Source organism: Oncorhynchus clarkii, chromosome 2 (assembly GCF_045791955.1).
Source record: "Oncorhynchus clarkii lewisi isolate Uvic-CL-2024 chromosome 2, UVic_Ocla_1.0, whole genome shotgun sequence".
In the NCBI taxonomy this organism is placed as follows: Eukaryota; Metazoa; Chordata; class Actinopteri; order Salmoniformes; family Salmonidae; genus Oncorhynchus; species Oncorhynchus clarkii.
The window spans coordinates 51,496,406-51,509,118 of NC_092148.1; the positions used below are offsets into that span (position 1 = coordinate 51,496,406).

A 12,713-nucleotide genomic window follows, 5' to 3' on the forward strand; every position below is an offset into this window, starting at 1 on the left:
TTTCTTCTAAGCTCCTGCAACATGGCATCATGTGCCACCTCCATTATGGACGTTTTAAGGGCGAGAGTGAAGCCTTGAGCTGTCATCAAATGCTCTGAGAAGGGGTGGTTGGCAAAATTAATCACCATAAGTGAACCCTGTTTCACAAGTTCCTTCATCCATCTTATCAATTCATGATCTAGGAGGGGTAATAATGGTCTCTTCTGTTCTAGGAACATAGTATTTATAGTATTGTTAAGTGCATGTTTTGTATGTAATGTAATTATGTACATTATGTACATATAATTTAGGAGCAGACACGTCTCCTTTCGCTTCCCCTTCTCTTTTGTGGTTTCTCCTGCCCGATCTCAGTTCCCTGTGGCTTTGGCCCCTCAAGGCTGTGTCACTCCTGCTCATTTCCATTTGCCCCCTTGGTTGAGGTGTTTGTTCTCTATCTCTGGGCGGGTCCACTTTCTTCCCTTCCTATTTTGTTTAGGGTGGATGCCGAAGGGTGTCCATGAGACCCAGATTTTTGGTAAGAGGGAGGTTGTGGTAGAGGAGCCAATCCTGCTGGCTCTGAACCAATCCACCCAGGTTCCATCTGTTCCTCTTCATCCCATTTTTGTGCAGCTGTAACCAGCGTAAGCACCATTCTGGTTCTGAGAGCAGTAAGGGAGTCGACGTTGACACCGCAATACTGCTTGGTGCTATTTAAGAGTAGCTGGCCCCGTGCTCCAGTTGTCTTGAGAGACTTGGAGGGTCAGCACCTTTAGTTTGCACTCCCTATTTGATTTCTCAAATGTTATTTTGTCTGATCTTCCCTGTTTTCGTTTTGCACCACTTTTTGGTTTGCTTCCTATCTTTAAAAATTCCAGAAATTATGTCATGGCTTTAGCTTCTGATAGGCTAATTGACATAATTTGAGTCAATTGGAGGTGTACCTGTGGATGTACTTCAAGGCCTACCTTCAAACTCAGTGCCTCTTTACTTGACATCATGGGAAAATCAAAAGAAATCAGCCAAGACCTCAGAAAAAAAGATAGTACACCTCCACAAGTCTTGTTCATCCTTGGGAGCAATTTCCAAATGCCTGAGGGTACCACGTTCATCTGTATAAACAATAGTATGCAAGTATAAACACCATGGGACCATGCAGCCGTCATACCGCTCAGGAAGAAGACGCGTTCTGTCTCCTAGAGATGAACGTACTTTGGTGCAAAAAGTGCAAATCAATCCCAGAACAACAACAAAGGACCTTGTGAAGATGCTGGAGGAAACGGGTACAAAAGTATCAATATCCACAGTAAAACGAGTCCTATATCAACATAACCTGAAATGCCGCTCAGCAAGGAAGAAGCCACTGCTCCAAAACCGCCATAAAAAAAAGCCAGACTACAGTTTGCAACTGCACATTGGGACAAAGATCGTGTTTTTGGATGAACTTCCGTGTTTTTGGATGAACTTTCATTAACTAGTTAACTTTAACTAGTTAATGAAAAGCACTAACACTTCCTTTTTTTTCTTCCTCAGCTTCGCAACTGATGGATTTAATAGATTATTTTTAATAGCAATGACAGTTGCTTTATCAATAGTAATTAAGCTCTGTGCTTACCTTGCCTCAAAGTCTTCACACCTATAATACATCAATCAGTTCCTGCTCTGTCAGTCCTAGAATCTGCCCTTTCCCTATCTTTTACATGGGCATTTATACTTTTTGCCCAAGCCTAGGCCTTTCTTGACTACAGCCACACATCACATCCTCCCTCTCACACGTGATGTTTAAGCAAAGTATAAACTGAGTGGCGCAGCGGTCTAAGACACTGCATCTCAGTGCTTGAGCCGTCACTACAAACACCCTGGTTCGAATCCAGGCTGTATCACAACCGGCTGTGGTTGGGAGTCTCACAGAGTGGCGCACAATTGGCCTAGCTTCGTCCGGGTTTGGCCGGTGTATGCTGTCATTGTAAATAAGAATATGTTCTTAACTGACTTGGCTAGTTAAATAAAGGTTAAATAAAAAAATGTATAAAAAGAAGTTACTTAACACTTTGACTCCTTTTACACATGATGTCTATGCAGGTAGGTTAACACATTGTTACCTTCCATGATAACAATCCGTGGTGTCATCTGTTTCAAGGCCCACATGCCATCCGGCAGCTCTAACCCAGGGCTTGAGTGTAACGGAGGTGTTGCTATATTAGATGAACCTCCATCCTCCAGCAGAGGAAGATCTGCATAAAGTCTACCCACACCAGTCACTTCCTCCCTGCCTTTAACTGGGTCAAGCTGTTCTCTAGCTGCTTATGGTTGGGTCTACTTCCTTCCTGTCCTTCTTCCACTTCTTATTCTTCCTGGTTTCAGTGTTGCTAGAGTCCTCTCGGGAGACTGTAGGGGTCATCATGTCATATTGACCAGGCTCATTCACGACATCATCCAGACCTGTCATTTAAAAGAGAGCTCCGTGTTCAGATTTTTTTTTTAGGGAGACAAAGAGCATAGCTGTGAAGCACTGTTGCTTCCATTTAGTGCTATTTGTCACACAAAGGTGATACAACAAATTATATTTTATGCAGCTTTGTGGATAGATTGCCCTTTTAGTGTCTATACAACACCACCAGGCTAACTCAAAACATGAATGATCTGCCATATCAAACACTTTGTTATTCGGTTATACAATTCACGGGAAATAAATCATTATTATGATGCTGACTCTTTCTGACTCTTGATTGGCTGATACATCCTTATAAAAAGGCAAGTCGGCAGCTTATTGCCATTTGGCAGAAGAACAGGGTGAGTACGCGTCACTCTGATAGAGCCTACACATGACCACAATGCAGTTCAATGTACTGATAAAACAAATGAAACAGAAAACAATTTCCTTTCTCAGGTAAGGTGAGCGGTTAGAGACTCAAAAATAACACCAGCATACAACTTTATCAGAAGAAAATAGGTTTAGTTTTGCTATAATTTACCTTTGGAAGTCATTGGGCTTTGGAGTGAGGATGATCGCTTACTTGGCTCTGTGTAAATACTGTAAGTATTTGATTTATTATATCCCTTTTCTTCAAAATATCATTATGTTCTCATAGCCTGCAGCTTGATTCATAGATTAGTCATAGTTTATCATGGTCTTCAATGTGCACTCAATTTAGCCTACATATTCAAAATGTATAGCTGAGCCTGCTGTCGAATTCCACATAAGAGATTGATTTATCTTAGATTGATTAATGCAACAATGCCAATTTGAACCAGTAACTTTTATGGTATTTCCACATTGTCGAGAAGTAAGGAAAGGGATGTTGTTACATTCTGCAAAAAATTACTAATATGCACAAATGATTTACATTTCTATTATTGTCCTATTCATTGTTGCCATTTAAATTCTTGCAATTACTGATAATTGATCTCTTATTTCTTATTCATTTGATTTCCATGATCTATTTCTGGCCTCCCCTAGTTTCTCTGGCCATAGTTGTGGTCATAGTTTCCTGTGTGAATGGAAAGGACCCTCTATTTGATTGCCTACAAGACTCAGACTATAATGAGCTACTTAGAATAGTGGACAAGGGTCTCCCCCACACAGGCACACCTCATCATATTGCCATCATTGGGGCTGGCATGGCTGGCCTGACGGCAGCAAAGTTTTTGGAGGAGGCAGGACACAAGGTAGTCACCCAGATTCACTGAACAGTATCTAAATACAATGTGAATGTCACACTTCTGTGTCCATATAACACCTATTACAAATAGTGCCTGTGCAGTACATGATCACTTAAATTACTTTTATTGGACCACCAGGTAACCATAATAGAGTCAAGTAATCGTATTGGAGGACGGATAGAGACGTACCGACCTAAGGGAAAGCATTGGTACGCAGAACTTGGTGCCATGAGGATCCCTAACTTCCATACGTGAGTAAGGCCTGAAATCCTTGACTTATCATTGCAGGGTTAGGGTCAATTGAATTTGAATTCAAATGATTTCATGAAGTGAATTGAAATCGTATTGTTTTCCATGGGGATTTTCTGAATCACATTTCTTGCTCTTGACCCCAACACCATATGATAGATATGAGTCAGAGTATTGCAATGTTGGTTATGGGGTAGTTCTAGTAGTTGACGCTTATGTGGACGTGAGAGATTCAGAGTTGTAAAAACAGGAAATAAAGCAGTTCAGAATGATCTTGAATGGAGTCAGACATTTAGTTCTATATGCCACAATACAAAGGTATCACAATATCTCTTACTGGTTATTATTGCAAAAAAAGTCAAGTATCTTATCAAAAATGATTTGCATGGGAATGACAGAATGTGCTCACATTTACCATCAACATTTCAATGTTAACCATAAGATATCTCACTCCATAGAATTATGTTGAAGATTGCAAGCCATGCAGGCCTTAGTCTGAACCCATTCATTGAGGATAACATTAATGCTTACTATTTGGTGAATGGGTTGCTGCACAAAAACTCTCTGGTGAAAGGGGACCCAGACGTCCTCAACTATCCGTTGAATGAAGATGAGAGAGGGAAGTCAGCTGATCAGCTCTTCGACTTGTCTTTGCAGAAGGTTGGTGCAGATGCAGTGGAATCAAATAGGGTTTTCGGGTCCAATACAATAAACTATTTTCCATTCTCATGAACAGTTGCAGAAACATCTTATCACAAAATGTACATGACAAATACATGAGCTATACATGATTTGTTGCAGATAAGAGATTATGTGAAGAACAATGGCTGCCGTGCCATGCTGGACAAATATGACATGTTCTCTGTAAAGGTAAAGAAAGAAACAACTTCCTTGTAGGCCTACTGGATATGGTTGGCTTTTATGAGATCATCCATTTTGAGTGATGACCCCAGACAAGATACAGCAGCTGCTTTGAGTAAATGAGAATGTGATGGGTTGATAATGATTGTAACACTATTAGAACATTATGTGTACATTTTGCATATACAGTTGAAGTCGGAAGATTACATACACCTTAGCTAAATACATTTAAACTCAGTTTTTCACAATTCCTGACATTTAATCAGAGTAAAAATGCCCTGTCTTAGGTCAGTTAGGATCACCACTTTATTTTAAGAATGTGAAATATCTGAATAATAGTAGAGAATATTTTATTTCCGCTTTTATTTCTTTCATCACATTCCAGTGGTTTACATACACTCAATTAGTATTTGTTAGCATTTTCTTTAAATTGTTTGACTTGGGTCAAATGTTTCCACAAGCTTCCCACAATAAGTTTGATACATTTTGGCCCATTCCTCCTGACAGAGCTGGTGTAACTGAGTCAGGTTTGTTGGCCTCCTTGCTCGCACATGCTTCTTCAGCTCTGCTCACACATTTTCTATAGGATTGAGGTCAGAGCTTTGTGATGGCCACTCCAATACCTTGACTTTGTTGTCCTCAAGCCGTTTTGCCACAACTTTGGAAGTATGCTTGGGGTGATTGTCCATTTGGAAGACCCATTTGCGACAAAGCTTTAACTTGTTGACTGATGTCTTGAGATGTTGCTTCAATATATCCACCAAATTTTCCTTCCTCCATTCATGCCATCTATTTTGTGAAGTGCACCAGTCCCTCCTGCAGCAAAGCACCTCCACTACAAGATGCTGCCACTCCCGTGCTTCATGGTTGGGATGGTGTTCTTCGGCATGCAAGCCTCCCCCTTTCTCCTCCAAACATAACAATGGTAATTATGGCCAAACAGTTCTATTTTTGTTTCATCAGACCAGAGGACATTTCTCCAAAAAGTACAGTCTTTGTCCCCATGTGCAGTTGCAAATCGTAGTCTGGCTTTTTTATGGCGGTTTTGGAGCAGTGGCTTCTTCCTTGCTGAGCGGCCTTTCAGGTTATGTCGATATAGGTCTCGTTTTACTGTGGATATAGATACTTTTGTCTCTGTTTCCTCCAGAATCTTCACAAGGTCCTTTGCTGTTGTTCTGGTATTGATTTGCACTTTTCGCACCAAAGTTCGTTCATCTCTATGAGACAGAATGCTTCTCCTTCCTGAGCAGTATGGCAGCTGCATGGCCCCATGGTGTTTATACTTGCTTACTATTGTTTGTACAGATGAACGTGGTACCTTCAGGCGTTTGAAAATTGCTCCCAAGAATGAACCAGACTTGTGGAGGTCTATAATTATTTTTCAGAGGTCTTGGCTGATTTCTTTTGATTTTCCCATGATGTTAAGCAAAGAGGCACTGAGTTTAAAGGTAGGCCTTAAAGTACATCCACAGGTACACCTCCAATTGACTCAAATGATGTCAATTAGCCTATCAGAAGAACATTTTCTGGAATTTTCCAAGCTGTTTAAAGGCACAGTCAACTTAGTGTATGTAAACTTCTGACCCACTGGAATTGTATTACAGTGAATTATAAGTGAAATAATCTGTCTGTAAACAATTGTTGGAAAAATGACTTGTCATGCACAAAGTAGATGTCCTAACCGACTTGCCAAAACTATAGTTTTGTTATCAAGAAATTTGTGGAGTGGTTGAAAAACAAGTTTTAATGACTCCGACCTAAGTGTATGTAAACTTCCGACTTCAACTGTATGCCTTTGAACGTAGACCCTTTCATCCAGCCATTCTACATATACAGTACAGCTAATGTTAAGTCTCAATGGTTTGTTTCTGACAGGAGTACCTTGTGAAGGAGGCCAATCTGAGTCATGGTGCTTTGCGGATGATTGGGGACATTCTGAATGAGAACAGTTTATTCTACACTGCGCTCACAGAGGCGCTGTATGATCAGTCTGATATCAATGATGAGACTATGTAAGAATGCCCCTTCTGTATATACACCACAATCATCTCATTTATCGAGAGCCCTACTTGGTGGAGTTCAATTATATCCGCAGAGGGTAGGTGTGAGTCTATGCTTTCGTTCCAACCACAGTAGCAAACCTGATGCAGCTACGCCTTGAATGAAGACTGTAAATAATTGAACACACCTGTATAGAGATGTTACTGGTTGGTTGGAACAAAAGCCTGGACCCACAACGGCTCTTTCAGATAAAACTAGGCACCACTGCCTCACCACTTTGGTTACAACACATTTACACATGTGCGGTATACCCTGAATGTCCAAGCTTTACAGCAGTGTGATTATTATTTTATTTGTTTCAGCTACTTTGAGGTGACAGGCGGGTTTGACAAACTACCCAATGCCATTTGCGAGGACTTGAAGGGTACCATCCACCTAAATTCCAAGGTGAAACGTATCAGTCAGACCAGCAATAAAGTGACTGTGTCCTACCAGGACCACCATCTCTGGCACAAACCATCCACCCTCACCCACCTGACAGTAGACTACGCCTTGTTGACAGCCACCGCCAAGGCTACTCTCTTTATCGACTTCCAGCCCCCGCTCTCAGCAGACAAGATGGAGGCGCTGCGTTCGCTGCACTATGATAGCTCCACCAAGGTAAGATTTGCAGTGTAAGACAGTGTAGTTCAGGTTTTCTCAATTCTAGGTCTGGAGGGGGCCTTGGTGATTGCACATTTTTGTTCTTGCCAGCACTAACACCCCTGATGCACCTAATCAAACGCTTAATGATAAGTTGAACCAGGGGTTACTGAGCTAGCATTAACGTTTGCAGTCCTCTAAGTCCCCAATACAGGAATTGGTGTATTACGCACGGTGCATTCTGATAGTTTGATCCTGTTATTTGAAACTGTTCTAATGAGAAGGGCTATTAATAAAGTTGATATCGTTATGAAGGTGGTCCTGATATTCAGTGAGAGGTTCTGGGAGAAGGAGGGCATCAATGGAGGGAGGAGCATCACGGATATGCCCTCTCGTTTCATCTACTACCCCAGCCACAGATTCCCTAACACGGACATCGGGGCCCTCTTGGCTTCCTATACCTTCTCGGATGACTCCACCCTCTTTCAAGGGGTGAATGACGAGGAGCTGCAGGGTCTAGTGCTGGAGGACCTTGTCAAGATCCACGGGGAGGGCATACGGCCACTCTGCATTGGAGGGCTGGTGAAGAAGTGGGCACTGGATCCCTATAGTCTTGGGGCGTTTGCCCTCTTCACCCCGTACCAACATATAGACTATGCCTCAGAACTATTCAGGAACGACAATAGGATCCACTTTGCTGGGGAGCACACAGCCCTGCCTCATGCCTGGATAGAGACGGCCATGAAGTCTGCTCTTAGGGCAGCTAGAAATATTAATAACCTCAGAAAGTAGAGAACGGGTGCAGTACAGTATATGCTCTAATCCACTGGTGAAAGCGTATGTCTGTATACTCTGGACAAGAGAGAACACGTACAGTTGAAGTCGGAAGTTTACATAAACCTTAGCCAAAACCACTTAAACTCAATTTTCACAATTCCTGACATTTAACCGAAGTAAAAATTCCCTGTTTTAGGTCAGTTAGTATCACCACTTTATTCTAAGAATTTGAAATGTCAGAATAATAGTAGAGAGAATGATTTATTTCCGCTTTTATTTCTTTCATCACATTCCCAGTGGGTCAGAGGTTTACATACACTCAATTAGTGTCATTGTCCATTTGGAAGACCCATTTGTGACCAAGCTTTAACTTCCTGACTGATGTCTTGAGATGTTGCTTCAATATATCCACCAAATGTTTCTTCCTCCATTGATGCCATCTATTTTGTGAAGTGCACCAGTCCCTCCTGCAGCAAAGCACCCCCACAACATGATGCTGCCACCCCTGTGCTTCACGGTTGGGATGGTGTTCTTCGGCTTGCAAGCCTCCCCCTTTTTCCTCCAAATATAACGATGGTCATTATGGCCAAACAGTTCGATTTTTGTTTCATCAGACGAGAGGACATTTCTCCCAAGGATGAACCAGACTTGTGGAGGTCTACCATTTTTTTCTGAGGTCTTGGCTGATTTCTTTTGATTTCCCCATGATGTCAAGCAAAGAGGTACTGAGTTTGAAGGTAGGCCTTGAAATACATCCACAGGTACACCTCCAATTGACTCAAATGATGTCAATGTGTGAGATGTGTGGCAAGGATGGAGGTTGCAGTGTGTGCATTTTGGGGACTCATCTGCTCATGTCGAGGGTGAGATCTCCTGTCTGTTGGGTAGAATGGGTCTGCTGCTCAGGAAGAAGAGGACTTCTGCAGGTACAGTTGAAGTCGGAAGTTTACATACACCTTAGCCAAATACATTTAACTCAGTTTCCCAATTCCTGACATTTAATCCAAGTAAAAATTCCCTGTCTCAGGACAGTTAGGATCACCACTTTATTTTAAGAATGTGAAATGTCAGAATAATAGTAGAGAGAATCATTTAGTATTTGGTAGCATTCCCTTTAAGTTGTTTAACTTGGGCCAAAGGTTTCGCGTAGCCTTCCACAAGCTTCCCACAAAAAGTTGGATGAATTTTTGCCCATTTCGTGCTTCACGGTTGGGATGGTGTTCTTCAGCTTTCAAGCATCCCCCTTTGTCCTCCAAACATAAAAATTGTCATTATGGCCAAACAGTTCTATTTCTGTTTCAACAGACCAGAGGACATTTCTCCAAAAAGTACAATCTTTGTCCCCATGTGCAGTGGCAAACCGTAGTCTGGCTTATCGGAGGTTTTAAAGCAGTGGCTTCTTCCTTGCTGAGCGGCCTTTAAGGGTATGTCGATATATGACTTGTTTTACTGTGGATATAGATACTTTTGTACCCGTTTCCTCCAGCATCTTCACAAGATCCTTTGCTGTTGTTCTGGGATTGAGTTGCACGTTTCACACCAAAGTACGTTCATCTCTATGAGACAAAATGCGTCTCCTTCCTGAGCGGTATGACGGCTGCGTGGTCACATGGTGTTTATACTAGCATACTATTGTTTGTACAGAAGAACGTGGTCCTTTCAGGTGTTTGGAAATTTCTCCCAAGGATGAACCAGACTTGTGGAGGTGTACACATTTTTTTCATAGGTCTTGGCTGATTTCTTTCGATTTTCCCACGATGTCAAGCAAAGAAGCACTGAGTATGAAGGTAGGCCTTGAAATACATCACATGAGGTTGAAGGACACAAATTATGTCAGTTAGCCTATCAGAAGCTTCTAAAGCCATGACATCGTTTTCTGGAATTTTCCAAGCTGTTTAAAGGCACAGTCAACTTAGTGTATGTAAACTTCTGACCCACTGGAATTGTGGTAGAGTGAATTATAAGTGAAATAATCTATCTGTAAACAATTGTTGGAAAAATTACTTGTGTCATGCACAAAGTAGATGTCCTAACCGACAAGAAATTTGTGGAGTGGTTGAAAAGCGAGTTTTAATGACTCCAACCTAAGTGGATGTAAACTTCCGACTTCAACTGTATTTGTTTATGTACACTGAAAGACCAACAGTATGTGGATCCCTGCTCGTCGAACATCTCCTTCCAAAATCATGGGCGTAAATATGGGCCAGTCAAGTTCTTCCACACCGATCTCGACAAACCATTTCTCGCTTTGTGCACAGGGCCATTGTCATGCTCAAACAACAAAGGGCTTTCCCCAAACCATTGCCACAGATTTGGGATGCACAGAATTGTCTAGAATGTCATTGTACGCTGTAGCGTTAAGATTTCCCTTCAATGGAAGTAAGGGGCCTAGGCCAAACCATGAAAACAGCCCCATTCATCACTCCAGAGAATGCGCTTCCACTGCTCCGGAGTCCAATGGCGGCGAGCTATATACAACTCCAGCCGAAGATTGGCATTGCGTATGGTTATTTTAGGCTTCTTTGCAGCTGCTCAGCCATGGAAACCCATTTTATGAAGCTCCTGATGAACAGTTATTGTGCTGACATTGCTTCAAGAGGCAGTTTGGATCTCGGTAATGAGTGTTGCAACCAAGGACAGACAGTTCTTTACGCACTATGTGCCGTTCTGTGAGGTTGTGTGGCCTACCATTTCACGGCTGAGTCGTTGCTGCTCCTAGATGTTTCCACTTCACTGTAACAACACTTACTTAATCTATGGAGATTGCATGGCTGTGTGCTCGATTTATACACATGTCAGCGATAGGTGTGGCTCAAACAGCCAAGTCAACAAATTTGAAGGGGTGTGCACATACTTTTGTATATACTGTATAGTGTATCTGTATGCTTCAGGAAGTACATGACAAAATGTTCTATCCACGATCTTTATAGCAATGCTCCTTCCATAGAATGACAACGAAAAACAATCAAAATAATAATGGCACATGGTCAATATTAATAAAAAGTGTTGATAAAATTCTCGCAATTGAAACGTTAACTGTGCTTATTATGTGTTAGGAGTGTTATTGTGTTCATATGTTAAGGCTCCTCATCTACATTCATATATTGAACTGTTTTATATGGAGTATTTTATACAGTACCTGCTGCATAATCATGAATGAGAAACTAAAATAGGTAATTTACAGTGCATTCGCAAAGTATTCAGACCCCTTCCCCTTTTCAAAATTCTGTAACGTTACAGCCTTATTCTAAAATGGATTAAATACATGTTTTCCTTCGTCAATGTACACACAATACCCCATAATGACAAAGCGAAAACAGGTTTAGAAATGTTTGCAAATGTATTACAAATAAAAAACTGAAATACCTTATTTGCATATTCAGACCCTTTGCTATGAAACTCGAAATTGAGCTCAGGTGCATCCTGTTACCATTGATCATCCATGTGATGTTTCTATAACTTGATTTGAGTCCACCTGTGGTAAATTCCATTGATTGGACATGATTTGAAAAGGCACACACCTGTCTATATAAGAGCAAAAACCAAGCCATGAGGTTGAAGGAGTTGTCCGTAGAGCTCCGAGACAGTATTTTGTCGAGGCACAGATCTGGGGAAGGGTACCAAAACAATTCTGCAACATTAAATGGTCCCCAAGAACACAGTGGCCTCCATCATTTTTAAATGGAAGAAGTTTGGAACCACCAATACTCTTCCTAGAGATGGCAGCATGGCCAAACTGAGAAATCGGGGGGGAAGGGTCTTGGTCAGGGAGGTGCCATGAACCCTTTGGTCACTCTGACAGAGCTAAAGAGTTCCTCTGTGGAGATGGAAGAACCTTCCAGAAGGACAAGCATCTCTGCAGCACTCCACCAATCAGGCCTTTTTAGTAGAGTGGATAGAAGCCACTGCTCAGTAGAAGACAAATGACAGCCTGCATGGAGTTTTCCAAAAGGCTCATAAAGGACTCTCAGACCATAAGAAATGGTGGTGGCGGCATCATACTGTGGGGAAGTTTTTCAGCAGCAGGAACTATGAGTAGACTAGTCAGGATCGAGGGAAAGATGAACGAAGCAAAGTACAGAGAGATCCTTGATGAAAACCTGCTCTAGAGTGCTCAGGACCTCTGACTGGGGCAACAGGACAACGACCATAAGCACACAGCCAAGACAACACAGGAGTGGCTTCGGGACAAGTCTGAATGTGCTTGAGTGGCCCAGCCAGAACCCGGACTTTAACCCGATTGAACATCTCTGGAGAGACCTGAAAATAGTGATGTAGTGATGCTCCCCATCCAACCTGACCGATCTTGAGAGGATCTGCAGAAAAGAATGGGAGAAACTACCCAAATAAAGGTGTAAATGTCATATTTCAGTTTTACATTTTTTATAAACTTGCAGAAATGTCTAAAAACCTGTTTTTTGTACATAATTTTAGTTACATATCAATGATTCTGTTATGATCAGTACATTTACTAGTTGTAACTATTGTTGCTTTCAATATAAAACTTTTAACAAATCCAATGGGAGAACCAAATTGTTGTTGAT

The 12,713-nt window shown here is 41.7% G+C and overlaps 1 protein-coding gene across 1 annotated transcript; it reads left to right on the forward strand.

The window, feature by feature from the left end:
- Nucleotides 1-3,300: 3,300 nt before the first annotated feature.
- On the forward strand, nucleotides 3,301-9,833 carry LOC139381449 (L-amino-acid oxidase-like). Its single transcript, XM_071124991.1, has 7 exons — nucleotides 3,301-3,645; nucleotides 3,778-3,890; nucleotides 4,347-4,548; nucleotides 4,690-4,758; nucleotides 6,625-6,761; nucleotides 7,113-7,410; nucleotides 7,708-9,833. The coding sequence occupies exons 1-7, from the start codon at nucleotides 3,412-3,414 to the stop codon at nucleotides 8,182-8,184; spliced, it is 1,530 nt and encodes a 509-aa protein (XP_070981092.1). The 5' UTR covers nucleotides 3,301-3,411; the 3' UTR covers nucleotides 8,185-9,833.
- The last annotated feature ends 2,880 nt before the right edge of the window (nucleotides 9,834-12,713 follow it).

Bases quoted from the DNA above. Each gene is read 5' to 3' on its own strand.
- LOC139381449 (XM_071124991.1), top strand. From the start codon at position 3,412: ATGATCTATTTCTGGCCTCCCCTAGTTTCTCTGGCCATAGTTGTGGTC. The intron at 6,762-7,112 runs GTAAGAATGCCC...TATTTGTTTCAG, and splicing joins GATATCAATGATGAGACTAT to CTACTTTGAGGTGACAGGCG. The intron at 7,411-7,707 runs GTAAGATTTGCA...ATCGTTATGAAG, and splicing joins ACTATGATAGCTCCACCAAG to GTGGTCCTGATATTCAGTGA.